The 23,573-nt window shown below is 38.8% G+C and overlaps 1 protein-coding gene across 1 annotated transcript in view; it reads left to right on the forward strand.

Moving 5' to 3' along the window:
* The window catches only part of LOC127659530 (X-linked interleukin-1 receptor accessory protein-like 2), a 564,853-nt gene that overhangs the window by 518,787 nt on the left and 22,493 nt on the right, over nucleotides 1-23,573 (forward strand). The window contains exon 7 of the mRNA XM_052149394.1: nucleotides 21,263-21,387. Coding sequence (XP_052005354.1) covers nucleotides 21,263-21,387 — 125 coding nt within the window. The remainder of the gene's footprint in view (nucleotides 1-21,262; nucleotides 21,388-23,573) is intronic.

The raw sequence follows: 23,573 nt of genomic DNA on the forward strand, positions 1-23,573 counted from the left end.
CAGGTGTGGTCTCCGCAGGGTCTGGGTAAGACCCCCTTCCCTATATGCGTGTAAGGGCCCCGGCCGTGATTGCTCTATGCGAGAAACATAGAGAGAAAAGAGGCCCAGCCAGGCTGGCCCGTTCCCATGTTGGCAAACATCGCCTTGTTCCCCCCTCAGGGTAACTAGAAGGATCCCGATGTTCATATGGGGCATTGGGGAAGGGTACGTGCAGCCAGGTACAGACGATGCGCGGCACTGGATGAATCCCTGCCCGCCTCTGTATCAGCAGTTCACGTACACGGTTCAGCACATGGCAAGATTGGAATGGGTCCTCTAGTGTCGCTTCTCCGACACAACGTGGAGAGAGCGACAGAAGGGGAACGTTTGGTTACGTATGTAACCTCCGTTCCCCGAGGGAGGGAACGACACGTTGTGTCTTTCCTCCGCCATGTCGCTGAACCGAGCCACTGTTGTGGCCGGACCATTTCCGGCTCCTCAGAAAAATCCTGACTAAACTTCCGTATTTGCCCCGCTTAAATACCCATATGCGGGGGCGGGGTATGCAAATACTGACTGCCAACTCTCATTGGCCCTTTTCAATAGGTCAGAGGTGAATATCGGCGCTCAAGAGAGACCCCTAATGTCGCTTCTCCAACACAACGTGTCGTTCCCTCCCTCGGGGAACGGAGGTTACATACGTAACCAAACGTTTCACAGATAGCCAGTTAGTTGCTGCAGGTTCATTTGCATGTTTAGCAACGCTAAGCAAATTGACAATTAGAAGAAACAGACACAAATGTGGGAATGTAATTACTGTCCAAGAGGTGTAAGCTGCTGTAATATTCTTGTTATTAATTTTAGTGTTTACATTCTAAAAGAACATTTTCAACCACCTACATGAACAAGTAATTGAAACATTTAATTATTTTTCCCCATTTTCTATTTTTATTTTGTGTGGGAACCTGCAGAACAAATAGAGGCTACAAACACATAAATACAGACACTTACACAGTAGAGTTTGTTTAGGTCAATCGGACAAATAGCCTTCTTTTTTAGTGATTTTAAAGATGTATTCATTGTATTCAAGAGTTAGTTCTGGTCCTTGAATCTGATTGGCCAAGAGTGCTGATATTCAGAATAACATCACTGGGATGCTTCAATGTTTGTATCACATGACGTAATGACATAGTTTGATTACAATTTTAGAGGAGTAATTAGTAACCTGTAGTGGATTACTTTTTTGCCCAACAATGAAAGATTGGACTTATTTTGTTCTAACTCCCTTCAAGGGAAGGGATCATTCACTTGTCAGTGGGGCTGGAAAGGTTAGTTGACGTTATCAACACCAAAAACTAATTTAACAGAACATGAGATCACATTAAACTCTAATGATGACATGAAAGAGGAGCACAGCTTTACACAGCTCACAGTCCAGATGCACTCTAAACCTTCCAAACAGCTTCAGGTGATGATTTTGTCCTCTTTATTGTTAGTAAGTACGTTTAATACAATATTTTAAGTTGGGGCACAAGCAGAATAATCGGTTAAGAGCTAATGATTAATCGTTGCAATAATCGCTGAATAGTCGAATAATCACTCTAATTACTGTTAGATTAATCGATTTTCAAAATAATCGTTACTTGCAGCCCTACAAGTCAGCTGACATTTCCTGTGACGTCTCATCAGAAAAACACAATAACCCTTTAAACTGAGAGCTGTCCACCATAGCAGAATAACATGCAACAAATTCAAATCGTCAGGCTATCCTTATGTCCGTAACATCATCGTGTTTAGCACTGCGGTATGCTGCTGTAGGTAAGTCATTTTCTTCTGTCAATTTAGTCATATAACACACTCTAGTGCATATAGTCAGGATACATTACTATGATTGTGTTTTAAACTCCCTTCTTCATTTTAAAACAATCACTTCTGTCTGCATGCATTTGTAAGCGTCCTCATTTAAACAACCGCTGGCTGTTGTCAGGAGCAATATAGCTGCAGGTCTCGCATATTAATTCTGTCAGGTCCTGCTAAATTATAACACATTATTCCACACAAAGACCGTGCTGATTGGACTTTCAGAGTCCTTGGAATGTCAACTATCTCTCTGCGCACGTTGATTTCAATAAATGACTCGATCGCTGTGTGTAACATGAGTCCTTTAGCACTTGAGATCTACAGCCACTTGACAGGAAGTTCATTTGCTCATAGTGTCGTGCAATTAAAGTGTCTACTACACAGTGAATATGTCTTTGTAAATTATGTATAGTGACATTTTCAGAGGCTTATATTACTGAGCCAGAGGACAAAGGATGATGGTTAAATTCTCATACATGTGCTGTGTTTGAAATAGCATATTACCATACTGCTCTATTTTTCTCTTTCTGCAGTCAGGGTTGGGAGGGTTACTTTTAAAATGTATTCCACTACAGATTACAAAACACATGCTGTCATTTGTAACATTCCATTAGATTACTGAAGGCCAGTAACGAAATCTAGATACTTTGGATAGCTTCAGTGCTGTCAGATTGTTTTTTTTTATTGTTTGCACTATAAACAATTTAATAATTAGTGACAAACAAAATATACCAGTACAGTAAGAGAAAATATATTTATTATTAAAAATAGATTCCTAAATATTTTATTGCTTCTAAATAGTGTTGTAGTATTCGAGACCGGTCTCAAGACCACTTTTTACGGTCTTGTCTCATCTCGGATTCAACCGCATTTTTACTCGGTCTTGTCTTCTGATAAAGAGGACACTTTGAGGATTTTATTTCAAGACCAGTCAAGAACACAACTGCGGGAATATTGCTAAATAGTCTCTGCATTTTTTAATTTATTTGTTAATATCATTACTGTGATTGGATGTAAAACGTCATACTTCAAAAGCAACCAATAACTTCACAAATTTTTATTTGAAATTACCCATCATCCCTCCCTGCACCCCAAAAGTGAATGAGGGAGATAGATCAAGCAGCGGTTATCTGCCTGGAAGATGTCGGCAAAATCAGCAATAATTACATTTGGTTACCTGAACCACAAATAATTTACAGCTGCCTCCAAAAGAAAACACACAGCAGTGTGTAAATTCTGCAATGAGATGCTCACCGAGACGGCTGGGACCACATCAAACTTTTACCAGCATTTAGAAAGAAAATAAAAAAAAAGGTGTGAAGTGATGCTAGCAAAGCTATAATTAACGTTTGCAATCTGCCTCTGTACAAAACTCTTCAGTAATCTCTCTCAACTCTACAGATTGGCACTGAAGGTGCTGTCAGTCCCTGCCTCCTCGGCACCAGTGAAGAAGGTTTTTAGTAGAGGGGGCATTATAATGAGACCCCATCGGGCACGTTTGGGTCACAGAATGTTGCAATCTCTCATGTTTCTAAAATGCAACCAAACTCTACTTTAAACTTAGCAACTACCCCTTCATGTGTTTACCTTTGGTGTTGAGCTTGGATTCATGAACAGTGTTTTGCCACTGCAGTTGCAGGTTTGGCATATTATGTCATCATTTTTTAAACACATTTACAGCTTTTCTGCATTTTATATGTTGGATGTTTGGCATTTCACATTGTTGGTTCAAAATAACAATATTATATATTATATTATATTATATATATTTATGTGTGGCAATAAAAGATGTGAATGCTTTTTGTGGGTGTTTTTATAGGAACGTGGATCTATCAGATCAATTTGAGAGGTGCCTATGTTTGCATGTTCTACATTTTATCTTAAGTGTGCCATGCAGTGTGGTACTCAGTCTCGACCTCTCAAAGTCTTGGTCTTGCCTCGGTCTCGATACACTCTGGTCTTGGTCATGACTCGGACTTGGTTTAGGTGGTCTTGACTACAACACTGCTTCTAAAGCAAGCCAATTGATCTTGTTTAAGGATTTTTAGATATTTTTACAGAAAAACAATAAAAAAAAAAAATACTGCCTTAATATGAAAGGTATTAGTAGAGAAAGAAAACATTGTGATCTAACATAAATTTTCTTGATATGATCATGTCTGGTATTAGGTGCATGTCAAATGTCTAGAAATAGCATTTTAGCTTAGCGTAAAGCTAACAGTTTACACAAGATTTATTTCTATTTCATCTGCTCCAAACTTACTTCAAACGTACTTCTCTGTCTGCTCGTATGAATGTCACACATCATAAGAAAGTGTTTCACCGCTGTTCAAATGCACTTTGGATCACATCATTTATATGTAGAAATGTTTTCCATCTGAAAGAACTAAATATTAAATGAAACAAATGACAATAAAATGCAAAGTAATCTCTTCAGTAATCAAAATACTTTTTAAATGTAACTGTATTCTAAATACCCATGATTTAAATCATAACTGTAGTGGAATACAGTTACTTATATTGTGTGTTTTAAATACGTAATCCTGTTACATGTATTCTGTTACTCCTCAACCCTGTCGTCAGTACTGTGTACTCAAGTACACAGTGTACTGTGCTTAGTATGTGAATTTTCTGTTTGCACAGAATACCCGGATGACCCGCACCATTTGCTAATTTAAGGGCCCCAAAACATATTTGCATACTTAAGTCAAACTAAAAATGTTTGAATGTCTTTGTACTATAAAAATAGCACAAAAATACTTCTAGTGGAACATTTCATAAAAATACATTTGTCTGATTTAAATCAAGATATCCATTTACAGTGTGACGAAATGTATATCTTCTTTCTTGACTTATTATTTAATACGATTTTCTAGACATGTAAAAAAATGGAAAATACTCTTACTTTCTAAGATGTTAACTGGACACCTCTCAGTATTAAGGTCATGTGGCAGCAATGTATCATCATACTACTGTTTAAAATGTGTATTGTCGCATAATGCATACTGTTTCACATACTGTTTTAAAAGATAGACAGCAGACTCTTCAGTGTATACTGTGCAGTATGCACTACATTAGTATTCCATTCCAAACAGTTCATAAATAGACATTTTGACAAATAGACAAAATTGGATTAAAAATGCAAAATTTCCATTTGTTTTTGATATGAAAACTGAACATCTCTTAGATATGTTTATTGTTGCATTATGCATACTGTTTAACATACAGTGCCATTTCTCAGAAAGAGTAGAGCAGCCCTCAGTGAATTCTGTATATAGTATGCAGCAAGCAAAGCCTTGTTCTTACAGGTCAGTGACATGTTCTTACAGTACTGTCACTTGGACAGATTCACAGATGTGACGGCGGTCTTCACATTGCCCTGCAGATCAGGGGTCAGCTCACAGTGAATGTGTTACAGTATGTGACAGAACTCCACATCACCTGTGTTTATACTGCAGTGACTCTCACTGAAGTTTTATTGACACAGACCTTTGTTTACACAGTTTGGTTTGATGGAAAGTCGATTTGCACCAAAAAGAAAAAACAAATGACAAAATGAATGAAATGTTTACCTTTTATACCAGGTGAAAATCATGTCTGATCTCTTAGAAAAGTAACAGCACACCGCTCCTCAACAAGCCACATGTTGTAATGTGTCATCCGTGTCTGTAACACAGTTAGTGTGAATTATTCACTGAAGTTTGAAAAAACACCACTAAATGTAGGATCCTTTATTGGTTCATTTGATATTAAAGCTCCAGATTTTTCCAGCTTTGTATTGGATAATGTGCAGTGATTTATTAGTGGTTATCAGTGATATGTATATTATGAATAGGTTATTGGCAGGATGATCTTGTATTTTGGCAGTTTTATAAAAGCAAGATGAACATCTTAAGTCCTCAGGTGATGCATTCAGAGTATCTCTGCTGAGCTGTCGAGATTTTTAACATGGAGTTCCCCTTCTGTCGCTCTCTCCACGTTGTGTCGGAGAAGCGACACTAGGGGTCTCTCTTGAGTGCCGATATCCACCTCTGATCTATGAAAAAAGGCCAATGAGAGTTGGCAGCCGGTATTTGCATGTCCCGCCCCCGGCCGCAAATACGGGAGTTCATTCAGAAAATTTCTTCGGAGACGATGGTCGTGTCTGCAGTTTGCTGGAGTTACACACCACTTTAAACTTTCCCGTTTCCTCTGACGATCTGCATGCTGTTGGATCTTGACGGCACACAACAGCGGCTTTCTCCTTCACATTGCACGGCGTGCATTGTTGCCCCTGAGCGCTTCGACAGCGCAGACACACACACACACACTGTGTATTAAAAGAGTAAATTTGTATTAAAAGAGTAATTTCTCTAAAAGAGCAAAACACAGCGGTGTTGAACGTCCTTTTCAGGACGCGTCTTTTTCAAGATGCCCTTCCGCCCCTGTGTTGTTCCTGGATGCGGTAGAGTGCTCTCCGCTTCAGACGGCCACAGGCGCTGTCTCGTGTGTTTGGGCCGCGATCACACCGAGGCGGCGTTTGTGGATGACTCATGTTCTCACTGCGAGAACATGACCATGACCACGTTGCGGTCGCGGCTTGCTTTCAACAGAAAGCAAGCCACCCCAGCTGCACCCCGCATTGCTCCTTCTTCCCACGGGATTGAGGACGATGCGGTTGGTGCTGGGGGCGATTTGGGGGCGGCAGCGGGTGCTGTTTCGCCGGGTAGATCCCCGCGAACCTCCCGTTCCCCGACACGCTCGCTGGTCCCCGTCCACACTCGCGGCGATAGCGGCTCACCTCACGGCCCGGCTGTATATCCTCCCGAGCCCGAAGCAGATGAGCTCGCCGCTGCATCGGAGAGTGTGATGTCTGATGCCGAGGACTCCCCTGGACTGCCGCCTTCGGGCCTGCAGGCCCAGGCTGAGGCCGACGCTCAGATGTCTGACATGCTTTCCGGCCGCCGTGAGCGTGGGGTTGGATTGGAACCCTCCATCCTCCCCACAGCCTTCACGGTTGGATGACTGGTTCCTGGGGCAGCGCGCCGTTCGAGGCCTCGCATCCCCCGGTCCCGTTTTTCCCGGAGGTGCATGACGAGCTGACGTCTACGTGGAGAGCCCCGCTCTCCGCCCGTCTAGGTGCCACCCGCTCCACTCTCACCACCCTCGACGGCGGAGAGCGCCACGGATACGGGGCGATTCCCCAGGTCGATAGGGCAGTTGCGTACCATCTATGCCCCGGTAGCCCTACCTCCTGGCATGGCCGCGTGGCCGGTTTTGAATATCTGCACGAGCTACAAGTTGTAATTCTGACTTCAAGATGTAAAAATTCAACTTTCCGAGTTGAATGGAACGCAGCACTACTTTTCAAAACTTGAGCCGATACTGAATGCTCAAGCAGCCTAATTTACACTTACTCCTGATGTTGCTATAACAATGCAAAAACCACTTACCATTTTACTTGAAGTGAAAATCAGTCCTCCTTTCCTGTTTAATTAATCAATCGCATGGTCATGCAGAACATCTTGTGTTTTTAAACCCATAAGGATCTCTTTCTCAACGACAATACCAGCAATGATGGATACCAGACAGTCGACTTGTCAGCAAGATCTGAAGGCCTGAGGGGGTGGAGCTCAGAGTCACATGTTGCTTTGGCTAACGAGCATGGCTTTGGGCATGTGATTTGTGAAACAGTTATCAAGCTTCACTTGTAAGCATCAAGGAATACATTCTGATTGGATAAACTTCTGTCTGTAGATTAATTAAGAGTGGAAAGCGATTAAAAATACATAGGTGTAAAAATAATAAGGGATCTCTCAACCAACTTCTTCTCTGGGTGGTGTAGCTTGCTGTGTCATCACAAAGCACAGCTGCCCCTTGCCCTTTGCCCCTTGCAAGAGGATGTATCTATAGGAATGTATTTCTATGTCAGTACTCTCATGTTTCACACGTAGCTCAAACATGTATGCCCCATATAAGGTAAAGAACTATTTCATTGGAGGGTATAATAGAATGTTGGTTTGCTGGACCATATAATGAAGTGCTGTACAATAAACTTTGGAGAATGATCTGATATGCTCTGGTGTGTCATGTATTTCTCCCCTCGCGAGCATCCGGATTGAGACTGCAGACCTGATTTAAAACTTAGGGCCAATTCTAAAAATTCCTTACAATAGGCAAAAACTTGATTGAGAATGAAAGGACGAAAAATATTTATTTATTTGGCATGTTAGGCCAGAAGAGAAGGCTTTGCTGTCCCTGAGAATACGACACTGATTACAATGTCCATCAATAGTGCACTTTCACTTTAATTCAGCTTGATCAGTGTAGTAATAATAGACTCTGCACTCCCGCTGCTCACGCGCTGCTTCTGCTTCCAATGTAAATACACTCATTTGTTAACATGGATGCAGAAAAAATATGCACTGATTCTATCCTGTTTCAGAGTGCAGTGTAAAACAGGCATAAGTGAGATGGGTTGACGAGCAGAGAAGAATAGCTCAGGGAGCAATAGAGTTTTTCACAAGGACAGTTTATTTTAAATGAGTGGAAATTTGTGACAAATTTGTGAGACGAAATGAAAGGTCTATTCACACCAAAACAAATAAAAAGGAAAAACAATTTCACTCCTATACAGTAGGTGGCGCTGTTCTACAAATATGTATACTTTAAGGTGCACTCGGTCATTTTTTCCTCTTTAAAAAGGTTTAACTTCTTAAGACATGAATTATGATTTTGCAGTATATGTAGGAAATCATGAGCACTCCAGTCACATCAGGGACCTTATAAAAGCTGTTTTATTCTACATGGAGAGGGTCCACGCATGTTTGAATCACATGACCAGCTGAATACTACTCACTTAATCTCAGTAACCGTCCTGTTATTTGACGCTTTTACTCATTGATTAAAGTAATCATGACTGACTGTGAATACTACATTTCTACAATGACATCTGAAACTGAAACTATTGATTTTAAATGATGCTGCATCCAAACCACTAGATGTCAGTGTAAGTCCAAGATTAAACAAAGACTAAAGTTAATGAGTGCACCATAAAGCATTCAGCTGTCAATGAATGAGATTAATAGACTATTTAATACAGTTAAGGCAGTTATTTACCTAATTAGCATAACTGTTTCATTATGTTCTTTTCATGTTTTTGATGCATTTAGAGGAACTTAGAATTACAGTGAATTATAGAAGAGGTACAGTGATATAAATACACATTAAATAATGTACATCAGGTAACAGGTATTGAATAAAATATGATATAATGAATCTATATAATGAATCATAACATTAAAAAGAACATAGAAAGAATATAAAGAACATAAAAAGACACAGTCTTATGGTCTATTCTTTATTTAATTATTGCATTGTAGTATTAAATAAAGGGTTTCTTGTGTGTGGTGATAAAAAGAGCACAGTTACAGGAATATTTGTGTTATTTTGTCCTTGCAATAAAAATAGCAGTGAGGTTAATTTTGTGAAGTATTGTGAATGTTCGATCGTGGTGTGAAAAGGCCTTTAGACCACTGCTAGACCACTGTTCTGTAACGTGCTCTCATGGATACGTTGAAGTCTAGCCGCACCGCTACATTTTGGATCATTTGCAGAGGCCTGATTGCTCATGCAGTAAGGCGGCTACAAGAGCATTAATCATTGAGAACAGTAATCCAGTGTAGATATGACAAGATACTGAACAAGGAGTTGTGTAGCATGATTAGAGAGGAAGAGTCATATCGGGCTGTTTTTGAGATGTAGTCAGTGAAGTTGAGCTGGTAGTTGATGGTTTCTGGCATAAGTTTCTGACGATTGTGGATACTGTTATTGTATATAAAACCATCTGAACTGTGATTTTGTGCTCAAAAGCAGGGTTGTCTGGAAAGACGAGGGGCTCAGTCTTCGCTAGGTTGATTTGAAGGTGGTATTCATCCAGCCCGTGATGTCTGCTAGGCAGGCAGATATCCGAGCAGTCGGCATGGGGTCGTCAGGCTAGAAAGAGAAGTAGAGCTGCGGATCATCTGTGTAGCAGAAAACCTGTGTGCCTGAATGATGGGTCCCAGTTATGTTGTAGATATAGAGAAGAGAAGTGGTCCACGCACTGAGCACTGAGGTAAGTAAGTTGCTGATGTGACTTGAACACCTCACTTCTCCAGGCTACCTTGAAATACCTATCCAAGAGATAGGACTTGAACAAGCAGAGCACAGTTCCTCTGATGCCCAGAGTAGATAGGTTGGACAGGAAGATCAGATGGTTGACTGTGACAAAGGCTGCAGATAGGTCCAGCACAATGAGGACAGATGATTTGCAGCCAGCTCTCGTCTGTCTCAGGTATTCATTGACAGACAGCAGGGGAGTCTTGGTGGAATGTCCATTTTTGAAGCCTGACTGATTTATGTCTAGCAGTTTGTTCTGTGAGAGAAAGGCAGACATCTGATTTAACCCTCTGGGGTCGACGCGTCCTGCTGGATTTTTTCATCATTACAGCGGAAACAACATAAAATACTCCATCATTTTGGGGCATACGGATAAGTGTAAGACATCATTAGAGACTATAAAGGGTCTACTTTTATTTGCGAACACTCACAATAACAACAAAATCTTGTGCTTTTGTAAAATAAATACAATAAAAAGGGTGAGCTTTCAGCAGTCTCTGTGTTCACGAGCATATTTCAGAAACACGTCACAAAAATTAACTGAAACTCCGCGAATACTTATCACACAAACATGAAACATATGTCTAAAGAAAGCTTAAAATGTCTACTTTTAAATGAAGAAGAGCGGGACTCCGATGAACATTTGTATTTTGAAGAGACACTTGATCCAGCCAAGGATACAATTTTGGATGAGTAAGTTATTTATTTTTCATTAGTTGACATGCTATTTTATATAAACATGTACATATTTTACTAGTGGTACTGTTTCCAGACTTGCCAGCCAGGATTCAGAGTATTGAAATTTGAAATATGTCCTAATAAGCAAGTTTTAGTTACATTTAAATGCTGTTTGCTGTGTATAAGGTAAAAAAAATTATATGAAAGTTTAGATTATATTTTATCTAGTGTTTATGCTGCCTCAATATCATCAACGAAGCTTGAGCTTGCAAATATCGGTCAGGTGTAAAGTAAAATGGTGTAAAGTAAAATGCACTTTAAATATTCCCATATTAGAAAATCAGCATATTATAATGATTTCTGAAGGATCATGTGACACTGAAGACTGCAGTAATGATGCTGAAAATTCAGCTTTGATCACAAATGCATTTTACTATATATTCAAATAGAAAACTGTTCTTTTAAATTGTAAAAAGAGTTCACAATATCATTGTTTTTACTGTATTTTGGATAAAAGAAAATGCAGCCTTGGCGAGCAGAAGAGACTTCTTTTAAACGGTAGTGTAGGTCTAAAATTAAGTAAAGTCTTTATGTAAAGAAAATGTATAGTCAGATTACTTATTTTTACTTAAAACTTGATTTTGATCATTAAGTCTCCTCACATTAATTCTCTTTCTGTCACATTCCTTATTGATAGGCCCAGGGGAGGGGACTTTTGTCTCCTCAGGTGTGAATTACATCAATATTCATGATAGTTCACACCTCCTTGCATATGACCTTTCTAACACTAAAAGTGTCTTACAAAAGTTAAATGACTATATTGTTTTGTATGAATGAGTGATCAGGATGTATTTCACATCATTTTGTAGCAAAAACTCTAGGCTACAAGATCCAGTTCTCAAAAGTCTTGTGGACAAATGTTGAGTATGTGTTATACGGCCTTATTTCAATGACTTAACATTTTTGTCTGTGCAGGGCAACCAAATTATTATGGTTACCCTGATAATATGATAATATTGTTACGGCAAGTATACAGTTTATCTAACTACCAATACCAAACATTACAATTTAGAATATAATGTAATAGAGGCAAGTTTCAATAGAGACTCTAACGAATACAGGCTAGATTTTTTTTTCCTAAGAATGCTCCAAAGTCAGATTGAGATTGCCTACTGTTTGTGTGTATTAATGCAAATAATTACCTGGGTTTATGAATAAAAATAAAGATTATGAACACAGAAAGAAATACACTCATCAGACAAAGAGGATGTGGGTTCTGCGCCTATATACAATTACAGTAATTTGTTCTATTTGTCATTTACAGATTGTTACTGTAATCATTAGATTAGAAAAATAACTACATTAACCCTCTGGGGTCTGAGGGTATTTTGGGCCCTGGAGAAGTTTTGACATACATTTACATTTGTGCTTTTTTCAGTTGCTTAAAAACATATTAATGGCTAAAGTCTGATAACACTGTATTCAGCACAAACTTGGCTACAATAATATGTGAGCAACGTGTATGTACAGGTTTGTATTTTTGAGAAAATAACGTTTATGCATGGTTTTTTTAAAAACTTAATTTTGAAGTCACTGAAATAAGGCCGTATAACACATACTCAACATTTGTCCACAAGCCTTTTGAGAACTGGATCTTGTAGCCTAGAGTTTGTGCTATAAAATGATATGAAAACTATCCTGATCACTCATTCATACAAAACAATATACTAATTTAACTTTTGTAATACAATTTTAGTGTTGAAAGATAATATACGAGGAGGCATGAATGATCATGAATATTCATTGTAATTCACAAATAAGAGACAAAAGACCCCTCCCCTGGGCCTATCATTGAGGGATAGAGAATGAATGTGAGGAGACTTAATGATCCAAATCAAGTTTTAAGTTAAAAGAAGTAATCTGACCATACATTTTCTTTACATAAAGACTTTACTTAATTTTAGACCTACACTACCGTTAAAAGAAGTCTCTTCTGCTCACCAAGACTGGATCTATTTGATCCAAAATACAGAAACAACACTGATATTCTGAACTATTTTTACAATTTAAAAGAACAGTTTTCTATTTGAATATATTGTAAAATGTAATTTGTGATCAAAGCTGAATTTTCAGCATCATTACTGCAGTCTTCAGTGTCACATGATCCTTCAGAAATCATTATAATATGCTGATTTTCTAATATGGGCATATTTAAAGTGCATTTTACTCATTTAACCTGAACACATATTTGCAAGCACAAGCTTTGTTGATGATAATGAGGCATTATTAACACTAGATAAAATATAATCTAAACATTCATATTATTTTTATTATTACATATCATATTTATACTATACAGCATACAATTGAAATACCTGCTTTAGCCGAACCAACATTTACATGTAACTAAAACTTGCCTATTAGGACATATTTCAAATTTCAATACTCTGAATCCTGGCTGGCAAGTCTGGAAACAGTCCCACTAGTAAAATATGTACATGTTTATATAAAATAGCATGTCAACTAATGTCTGAAATTGTATCATCGGCTGGATCAAGTCTCTCTTCAAAATACAAATGTTCATCGGAGTCCCGCTCATCTTCTGAGGAAAAATGTTAACTCTTCCTTACTATCCAGGAGTTTCTTTGTGTATCGTGCATCTTCCAAACATGCAGAAAAGTGAATGAACGATGTTTTTAAGGCACAGTTGGGGGCGTTTACCATTTGCATTGATTGTATCAGCACATTAGCGTATGAATACCCTGCCCATGGGAGTGATCACATTAGGGATAATTAGCTGAGCCATATTAATGAAATAAGTGTCCTGATAGATGTCCTGTGACAGCTGTAGACTTTGTAAACAGCAAACAAAAATGTGCCCGTGAAACAAACGCTTCTCACCTGTCAATTATTTTGCTCATTCTCATAGTGTTGTATTTGAAGTGGGTCATTGAGGATATGATTCATAATGTTTGTCAGTTGAGGGCGCTATTGTGCCACTGTTGAATTTGACAGCCACATGAACAAACAATGCTGCTCATTTGCCCGGCTTTGGTCTCAAAATGATCTTTGGATGTCTGGTTTTTGTAAAGAAGGGGGCATGGCTAATTCATCGGCTCAGTCACATGAAAACTTCAGAAAGCTAAAATCGCTTACATTACCTTTATTATATTTAAACATATATATTTCTCTTCTATACTGAATGTTTTCAATTTCTAAAAATGTATTTTATATAAGTGGTGTAACTGTCCAGAGATTTTAATAAAAAAAACTGTCTCTTATAAATGCTGGGGGAAGTAGTTTGGTATGATATGTAAACAAATAATAATAACTAGTGAAACAGACTACATTTAAAAATAGTATTAATATTTGAATAGCTGAAGTCCACTAAATTAAGATTAGTGTTCCTTAAACAACCAACAGGAAGTAATTTTGTTGAAGTGCAACAAGAAAACCATGGAACAGGAAATTACATCTCAGAGAGGACCCCTGTAGACCCTCATGACTGTGTCAAGATCAAAAATGTGTTACAAATATTGATCATTTTATGACATGGCAAGATTAGATCAGGTTTTCACATGGCATAAACCCTCTCCCCATAAAAAAAAATTATGATATTCATGATTAAAATGTGTATATTTGTAAAAAAAAAAAAAAAAAAAAAAAAGTCAAAATATTGTTTGAAAACATTAAAAAAAAGAATGATTAAGTTGTAGACATTACATTTTACTTGATGGTTGCGTCACTTTGCATGTTAAGTAACTAAATCACAAAAAAATTTAGAATTTACAAAAGGTTTCTCAAAAACGCACCTAACCAACATATACCAACATGAGGATTTCATTTGTATGAATTTGACACATAGGTTTAAACTTCTTTTTAAAAAATATTTTTATATACACAAAAATATTAATTTCATTTCACATACATCCTTATTTGTCATGGACCAATGTGCATATGTGAATGATTTGTTTGATGAAGGTGATGTGCAGAGTTTTGGTGGTTGGGATGTTGACAGATGTCTAAAACACATCATACAGTCAGATGTACTTACTGTACAGGATGGAGTGAACACATTTTCGCCCACGAGTTCTTTTCTCTGTGTGGGTGGAGTCTGAGAGAGTTTCTTTGATAATAAATCTGACCTTACAGTGCTATTAGAGTCTTTCGGCCTGAAATGTCTACAGCAAGGCATTAGGACTGTCAAACAGGCAGGTTTTATTTGTTTGGTGTCTTTCACCTTGAATATTTCTCAGATACAGTATTACATGTTTCTTTCTGTGTGGAAAAGAGTGAAATAAGTTGGAGATTTTTTTAAATAGTATGAGGCAAAAAATAATAATGTTACAGATGGCTCGTTGTAAAGGATGGGCAAGGAGGAGGCGGGAACTGGCAGAACAGTCAACGTAACTTTAATGACAGAAATTTAACTTCAAACAACATAAAACAAAGACGCACACACATACAGCGGCCCTGTGGGACTCTCTCTTGAACTGGCATCTCCGGCTTCTCTTTATCTCAGTCTCCCACTGATCAGCTGACTCAGCGCATGCAGTGGGTGTGCCTTCTGTGCCTAATCAAACTGTACATTTGGCAACACAATTAGTAAACAACATCAGGCACCGCTCATCTATATAGGCAGGTAGGGCAGAGCCCCACCTAAATATTCGACCACTTGAAAACATAGATATATACTATAACCTGCCAATAATGCAACCCCCCACCCAATTTTCAAACAAAATCTACGCCACTGCAATAATGTAATTTGTTTGCCCATAAATGTGTTTCAATCGCTGACATATGTATTTAAAAACAGGCCTAGTATACGTTTTTATTCTATTTTTAAGTCATAATATAGCTGAAATCTTTGTTACACAGTGTTTGATATAGACATTCAAGCATGTGGGGCAGAGAGTCTGCTCACCTACTGAACTTTCAATGGAAATCATTTGTCAAATAGGGTACTGCAATGAGCCCTCATTGAGACCCATAGGGGCAGAAATTAATCTGCTCATAAGTAGTGCCAAAACAAACATAGCTTTTGTATTAGTGCACGTCAGCAGTGTGACAAATTGCGAACATGGTGAGCACTATTGATAAATGTTTGTGTAACAGCGTGTCATTTCTACTGCAAATTCAAGACAAATTGGCCTTTAAACAAATTGGTCCTGACAAGTCAGACATAAAAAATAGTTTAGCATTCAAAAGATAAGAATAGGTGTCAGGTGATAATATATTGTATGTTTTGTATGAAAAAATAATTGTATGTCAAAAACACTTGGCTCTTACACTTTCTGTTTTAAATTTACTGTGATTTAAAACATCATTATCATTATTAAACATTTAGGTTTCAAGTACTGTGGAAATGTGAAAATGGCATGTAGATGGTTCTGTTTCTCTACCTCTCCTCCCTGGGGACATTATAAAATATCATTTAATTTAGATTTCAATCTACAACAAGTCAACATTTTAAGATAAAGCATTCTTAAGTGAGAAGATGGCACCTCGATTGGCTGCCTTGGTTTGGAGCTCTTCAGTTTCTTTTTTGTTTTTTTTTTGTCCAGTGTGTCGTAATCTTTTTCCAGTCAGTTTTACCAGGGATGAACTGCTGAACATTCGGCAGCATATACCAGTCAACCTTTTCCCGGTTTTCGAATATTCAGACGTTTTGCTGGACATTCTAGTAAGAGGCGCAGCTGCATGTGAACTGCCCAAATATAAACAGCACATTACATGCCCCACCAGAGGCAGAAATATACTGGATCATGCTACACAACAATAAAGGATGCATATCGCTCTGTCCCTAGAGCAGCTTTGGGACTCTCTGATCAATGTCTGGTTCTTCTTCTTCCAAACTACAGGCAGAAATTTAAATCAACCAAGCCAGTAATTAGGACTGTACAGAGATGGACCGACGAAGCAGAGCGGGAACTACAAGCCTGCTTCGATTTCACGGATTGGTGTGTTTTTGAGGCTGCATCCACAGACCTGGACGAGCTCACAGATACTGTTACATCATATATCAGTTTCTGTGAGGATATGTGCATTCCTACTAAGACTTATTTATCATTCAATAACGATAAACCATGGTTTACAGGAAAACTCAGACAGCTTCGTCATGCCATAGAGGATGTTTACCGGGGTGGGGATAAATTCTTGTATAATCAGGCCAGAAACACACTCAATAGGGAAATCAGAGTGGCTAAAATAAGTTACTCTGAGAAGCTGAAAAACAAGTTTTCAGCTAGCGACCATGCATCGGTGTGGAGTGGCATAAAACAACTCACAAATTACAGGACTCCTACCCCCACCCTGTGGTGGACCAACAACTGGCTGATGACCTGAATGTGTTCTACTGCAGATTTGAAAGGACCAGTCCCACACCCAACACCCACTCTGTCCTTCAATTCACACAAACACCAACACCTCTTGCAACCCCCCAAGCAACTCAACCTGCACTTAAGATCTGTGAAGATGATGTGTGCCGGGTTTTTCAGAAACAAAAGATTAGGAAGGCTTCAGGCCCAGATGGTGTCTCACCAGCATGTCTTCGATCCTCTGCTAACCAACTGGCCCCCGTCATCACACAGATCTTCAATAGATCACTGGAGCAGTGTGAAGTCCCATGCTGCTTCAAACACTCAATCATTATCCCTGTCCCAAAGAAACCAAAAATCACATGACTTAATGACTACAGACCTGTCGCCCTGACGTCTGTGGTTATGAAGTAATTTGAGTCAACATGTCCTGTAATATCTGGACAGCCCAAGGTCATATGCAAGGATCCTTTTTGTGGACTTCAGTTCGGCTTTCAACACCATCATCCCAGCTCTACTCCAGAACAAATTACACCAACTCTCTGTTCCCATGTCTATCTGTCAGTGGATCACCAGCTTTCTGACAAACAGGCAGCAGCTTGTGAGACAGGGGAAATTCAGTACTGGCACCTGTTCAATCAGCACTGGTGCCCCCCAGAGATGTGTGCTCTCCCCACTACTCTTTTCTCCCTCTACACCAATGACCGCATTGCCAAGGACCCCTCTGTCAAGCTCCTGAAGTTTGCAGACGACACCACTGTCATCGGCTTCATCCGAGATGACAATTAGTCTGCATACAGAAGGGAGGCTGAACGGCTGGCTGTCTGGTGAAGTCAAAACAACCTTGAGCTGAACATGCTCAAAACACCCCAACACTGACCCTCCTCACCAATCTAAACAGCACTGTGGCAGCAGTGGAGTCATTCAGGTTCCTGGGCACTACCATCTCACATGACCTGAAGTGGGAGACACACATTGACTCCATTGTGAAAAAGGCCCAGCAGAGGTTGTACTTCCTTCGCCAGCTGAGGAAGTTCAACCTGCCACAGGTGCTGCTGAAACAGTTCTACTCAGCAGTCATTGAATCTGTTCTCTGCACTTCAGTAACTGTCTGGTTTGGTTCAGCTATGAAATCAGACATCAGAAGACTAAAGGACAGTTAGGTCTGCTGAGAGGATTATTGGTTTATGATTGATTATTATCAAGAACTATACACTTCCAGTGTGAGGAAAAAGGCCAGAAAAATCACTCTAGACCCCACTCACCCAGCCCACTAACTTTTTGAACTGTTGCCCTCTGGCTGACGCTTATGAGTTCTGAGCACCAGAACCGTCAGACACAGGAACAGTTTTTTCCTCAGGCTATCCATCTTATGAACAGTTAAAATTGCCCCATTGAGCAACAATTATGTGCAATTCACTGTTTAGTCTTTTTTATATTTATCTAACACATCTACCTCTTCTGCCATTTCTGCCATTTCATTCCTCAGGAAAAGAAAAGAAAAAAATTACACTGTACATAACAGATTTGTATTTTGCACTATACATATCAGATAACATATTTGTATTAGAATTGCACTATGTATGTGTATATCTATGTATTTGTGTGCCTGTGTGTGTATGTACATATTTGTATAGTTATTTTTTATAATTTTTTATGATTATCTATGTCTTGATGCTGTTTTTGGATTGTTTTTGTATTGCTGTGCACTGGTAGCTCCTGTCAATGTGACAAATTCATTGTAAGTGTAAGCATACTTGGCAATAAAGTTGATTCTGATTCTGATTAATTTGAATATTAGAATCAACATTAGGTTCTTAGGGTGCTACCTTGTGGTGGAATAATGCAAGGACACCACATATTGTACCATTGAGTTTATAATGTAAAGAAGAAAAAAAGAACAAGATCTTCTTCAGGTCCAAATTCATGGTAGTGCATTATGAATTAAAATGAATAATTGCATTTTCATTAATGAACATTAAACAAGATTAAGAAATGCTGTCAAAAACTATTTTTATGGTTAGTTCATGATACCTAATGCATGAACTATGTTAACACATAGAACTTTTTGTAAAGCATTACCAACATTTTACTTGAAATGTTGATGCATATGGGGAGTATCCTTCCACAAGACCTAGTTGAAACCACGCCGTCAAGCGACCGTGTCCCATAGATCTGCCCCGTTCTTCCATGAAGTTCATAACGAACTGACAAAATCCTGGTGCGCGCCCTATTCAGCTCACAGCGATTACATCCTCTCTAATGTGGGGCATGGGGAAGAAAACGGTTATGCCCAACCCATCCTCGGGACAGATTTGCGTCAATAGATCTGTAGGATGTGTAATTCATGTACCAATTGCACTGCGTTACAAGTGGCTTTTTAGATTTCATGGGAACTGCGTATCAATCTAGTCAGTCTATCTCTGGCTCCCCACAGAAGCCGGCACCACTATAGGCAAATATGATTTAAACATAAAGTTCCAGAGAGGAGCAAGATGATTAAATCCACCTCTGCCTGCTACACTTGGTACCTAACTTTGGTCCTAAAAGCACTCGCCCCCCTTTTAGCCTTTGGACACTGTTGATTTGCGTATGCTCTCCATTAAGACCACACTACTGCTGGCTCTGGCCTTAGTAAAAGGGGTCGGTGACTTAAATGAACTATCAATTGAAAATTCATGTCTGGAGTTTCAAAGCCACTGTCAAACCCAGAAAAGGCTATGTGCCTAAGTTACTAACCACACCCTTCAGAGCTCAGGTGGTTCACCTTCAAACCTTCTTCCCTTCAATTGGATGAGTAACAATCTTTGAATTTGTTATGCCCTGTGTGGGCACTACACTCATACATTGAGCGCACCCGCCAGTTTAGACTGTCGGTTCATCTCTTTGTATGCTATGGAGGATGCACGAAAGGAATGTCTGTCTCCAAGCAAAGACTATATCACTGGATTGTTGATGCGATTGCCCTGGTTTACGAGTCGCAGGGTAAGATTTCCCAATAGGTGTTAAAGCACGCTTAACTAGAGGCATGGCCTCCTCGTGGGCATGGATGAACAGTGAGTCTTTACAAGACATATGTTTTGCAGCAGGATGGTATTCTCAAGACACATTTGGAAGGTTTTACATCCTAGACGTAACGTCTCTCACATCACAAGTACTGTCTGTTTAGAACGATTGTTATTTCATTTGGCAAACATATACTTATGCCCAGGGCTGGACTGGTAATCTGGCATATTGGGCATTTTACCAGTGTGCTGATGAACTTTGGGGCCAATCAGGGGTGGACTGGCCATCGGGAGAACCGAGCGGGCCAGTGGATCGGCCGTGAAACGTGCTGAATGGGCCACGATAAGCTGAAATGATCCGCCTCGTTGTGCAGAATGGACCACAAAACGCAGCCACAATATGCAGAAAAGGACAGCGAAACCCCCACCCCCACTGCTCAACATTTAAGCCAGTTGCTATGTAAAATCCTGGGACGATTTCTCTTCCCAGTCTAGCCCTGCATATGCCCCTCCCCTTAAGTACGGGCTCCCCATCAATTGACATGCATTCAGGCTGTTGTAATTTACCATAAAGTCACAAGCACTTTCATTATAAATAAACTCCCTTCGCGACTGGGTTCGTGAAAGGGTTAATTCATACTATATGACTATAGTTCATATATTCATTCTGAGTGTTCACCTCCTGGCCCAACATGAGGGTCACTTGCGGCACACTTGATGGGATTCTGTTTTCCGTATGCGTTAGCAAACGCAATGACAAGTGTACTGTGTTGTAAGTGAACGTCTCGGTTACGTAGGGAATGAGACATTGCAAACGCTGGCCGCACTACAAGACTTTTGAGGTGCGAGTATTGTGCTCCTTATCCCTCAGTCAGAAAACTCTGAGGAATGGTGTTTGCGCATCTGCTTTTATAGCAAACAGCTTCGTGCCTAAAAGGGCGGGACTTAAACACCATAGCCAATATTAGAATATTGGCGTTATTATAGAGAGATTTGGTCTCGTGGAAGGACACTCCCCATATGCATTAGCAAATGCAATGTCTTGTTCCATTCGTCTCAGGGAACCGAGGTTACGTACATAACGGAGACGATTTATTTGCAGCCATATTGAACATATTGACATATATTTTGATGAATCACGTGTAGACAAGTGTCATCTTTTAAAACAATAGACTCCTATGATATAATGCTTTTTTTTATATATAATTTTAACAAAAAAATAAGTAAGGCAGATTGAATGCTGATTGAAATTTGTAATCTCGTCATGTTGTTTTTATTTCACAGGCATGCGTCTGATCTTAGACTGCAAGGCGTTCTTCGGCTACAGCGGGGATTCGAGACCCATCATCTACTGGATGAAGGGAGATAAGTTTGTAGAGGAACTGGAAGGACACATAAGAGAAAGTGAAGTCAGGTACTGTCACTTACGCTTTAAACTTGTGGTTTTTCAGGATTCATTAGACGTTACTATTTGGATTAACCAATTGAATTGGATTAATTTTTTTTATTTGCCTTTTCTTTCTGTATCACTTGTTATACATCGATGAAAATGTTTTAACATTCACTGTTAACCTGACAATTGTCCCCAAGTAACTCTTATTTGGTCACCAACAATACAGAGAACAAACAAATCATGACATTTCTAGAAATCAAAGGTCATATTGTATCATTATAGGTTCTTCAGATCAGAGATTTGGTGTCTGGGTTCTTTAAAGAAACATTCTGGGTTTGTCAACAAATCGTTCTCGTTCACCTCCATACACTGATTTGTTTCTTTGCGCTGATTGAGCAACCATTCAGCCAATCACAGGAGAGTTTCATGAGCTGAAACAACACTAGTACTTCCAGGCCATCAGAGAGTCTAATCAACGCAGCTCCATTCATTATTAGAAAGTTGCTTTCAACAATGCTTCTTTACAGTGTTGCCAATTTAGCAACTTTTTTTAATAGATTTAGCAACTTTTTGACCCCTTTGTGAATAAAGTAGCCCTTTAGCGACTAGCAACAATTTAGCGACTTTTGTAGTCTGCTTTAGCAATATTCAAAATTTTATGTGCATACGGATGTTCTATAAATCATATGATTGACGAGATTTTGTGTTATTGGTATATGTTGTGACAATCTCAACCTCAATTCATGTGCATGCTCTCCGTTTAGAAAAGAAAAGTCAGCCTACAACAATAGAAGAGCATTGAGAAATTATCTAGCAGGGAGAGAGAGCGAACGGAATGGATATGAACCTCTGATCTATAATAAAGTGTAGAGATAAGTGATATGAACAGATGAGGTGTCTCTGTCAAAAAGTCATTGTGACACAGTAACATTGGCAAAAGTAATACACATTGATGGTTCAGCATCACACAACAGATATGTAAAATATATATGTATATATCGCAAAAACAGCTCCACGTGAGGCATTATAAGGCATATAGATCCATGTTTAAAAATAAATCATAATAAAAAACTCAACTCTACAGCGCTGCCCAGGCACAGACTTTTCCCGGTGGGCCGGCTGCGAAATGGGGCCGCACCGTGTTATGCAGAACTCGCCACAAAAAGCATCATTTTGGACTTGTCATTGTTCAATAAGGCAGTTTAATTGGGAAACAAAATAAATAAATTAAATAAGTAGAAATCTCTCACTGTCTGAATGTTTTCAATAAATGAAAAGTTCAATTAGTGATAGATAAATGATTAGTAGTTAGATATTAATTGTTAAATCATTAGTTCAATAAAATAAAAACATGGTTCTACACCTTTAAAGAATTGCTGTGGCTCTTTACACCAACACTGCTTCTTTATCGTTCTTTATTTATCAGCATTTCTTGAATGGCAACATAACTTGATATGCACTCTAGAAAATAAAAACAAAGGACTATCCTTGTTTCAAGCACACAGTGTTAGTTTATTTCAGACCACAAATCTTCATTAATCATGTTTAAGTTACGTCTATGTCTGTAAGGTAACAGTTTTATTGGTTATTTTACCCATTTAAGTAGATTACTTGTGTGTTAAATATGTGAAGCTGTGTTTAATATCAGCAACTGCTTTGCTCGTCTAGGATAATTAAGCAGTTGCAGTCAGCAGTCGACAAACTGTCAGAAAAATGTCTGCTTTGTTCTTATAATACTCATACATTCTACTGAAGTCAATACACTGTAAAACAAATCCTGTTGAATTTACGGTGAAAAAAATACAGTACAAACGTTAATTGGTTTATGGTACACAAAGTTGTAATTTTAGGTAGGGATGACAGGGTATGTCCCTATCAACTTTCAAAAAAATTGGAATTATCCCGAAAATCATTTGGACAATAATTTAGAAAATAGAAAACAGAAAATACTGTATACTGTTTTAATTTTCTATTAAATGTACTTAGTATAATTATTAATGTGTAAATTATTGTCCTACCTCTTCTAAAGTGGCGCATAAACGTTGTGTCACGTGTCATTTGTTACTTTTCTCAGCGCTGTTCAGGATGCACCAATCACAGGTAAGATAATAAAAAATAAAAACAATTCCATTTGAAAAAATTTGAAATTACGCGGCCGGATAATATTTCCATTGGTATATTTTGTCAAATCCTTGAAATTAG

The sequence above is a fragment of the Xyrauchen texanus genome, chromosome 19 (genome assembly GCF_025860055.1).
Source record: "Xyrauchen texanus isolate HMW12.3.18 chromosome 19, RBS_HiC_50CHRs, whole genome shotgun sequence".
Lineage (NCBI taxonomy): Eukaryota > Metazoa > Chordata > Actinopteri > Cypriniformes > Catostomidae > Xyrauchen > Xyrauchen texanus.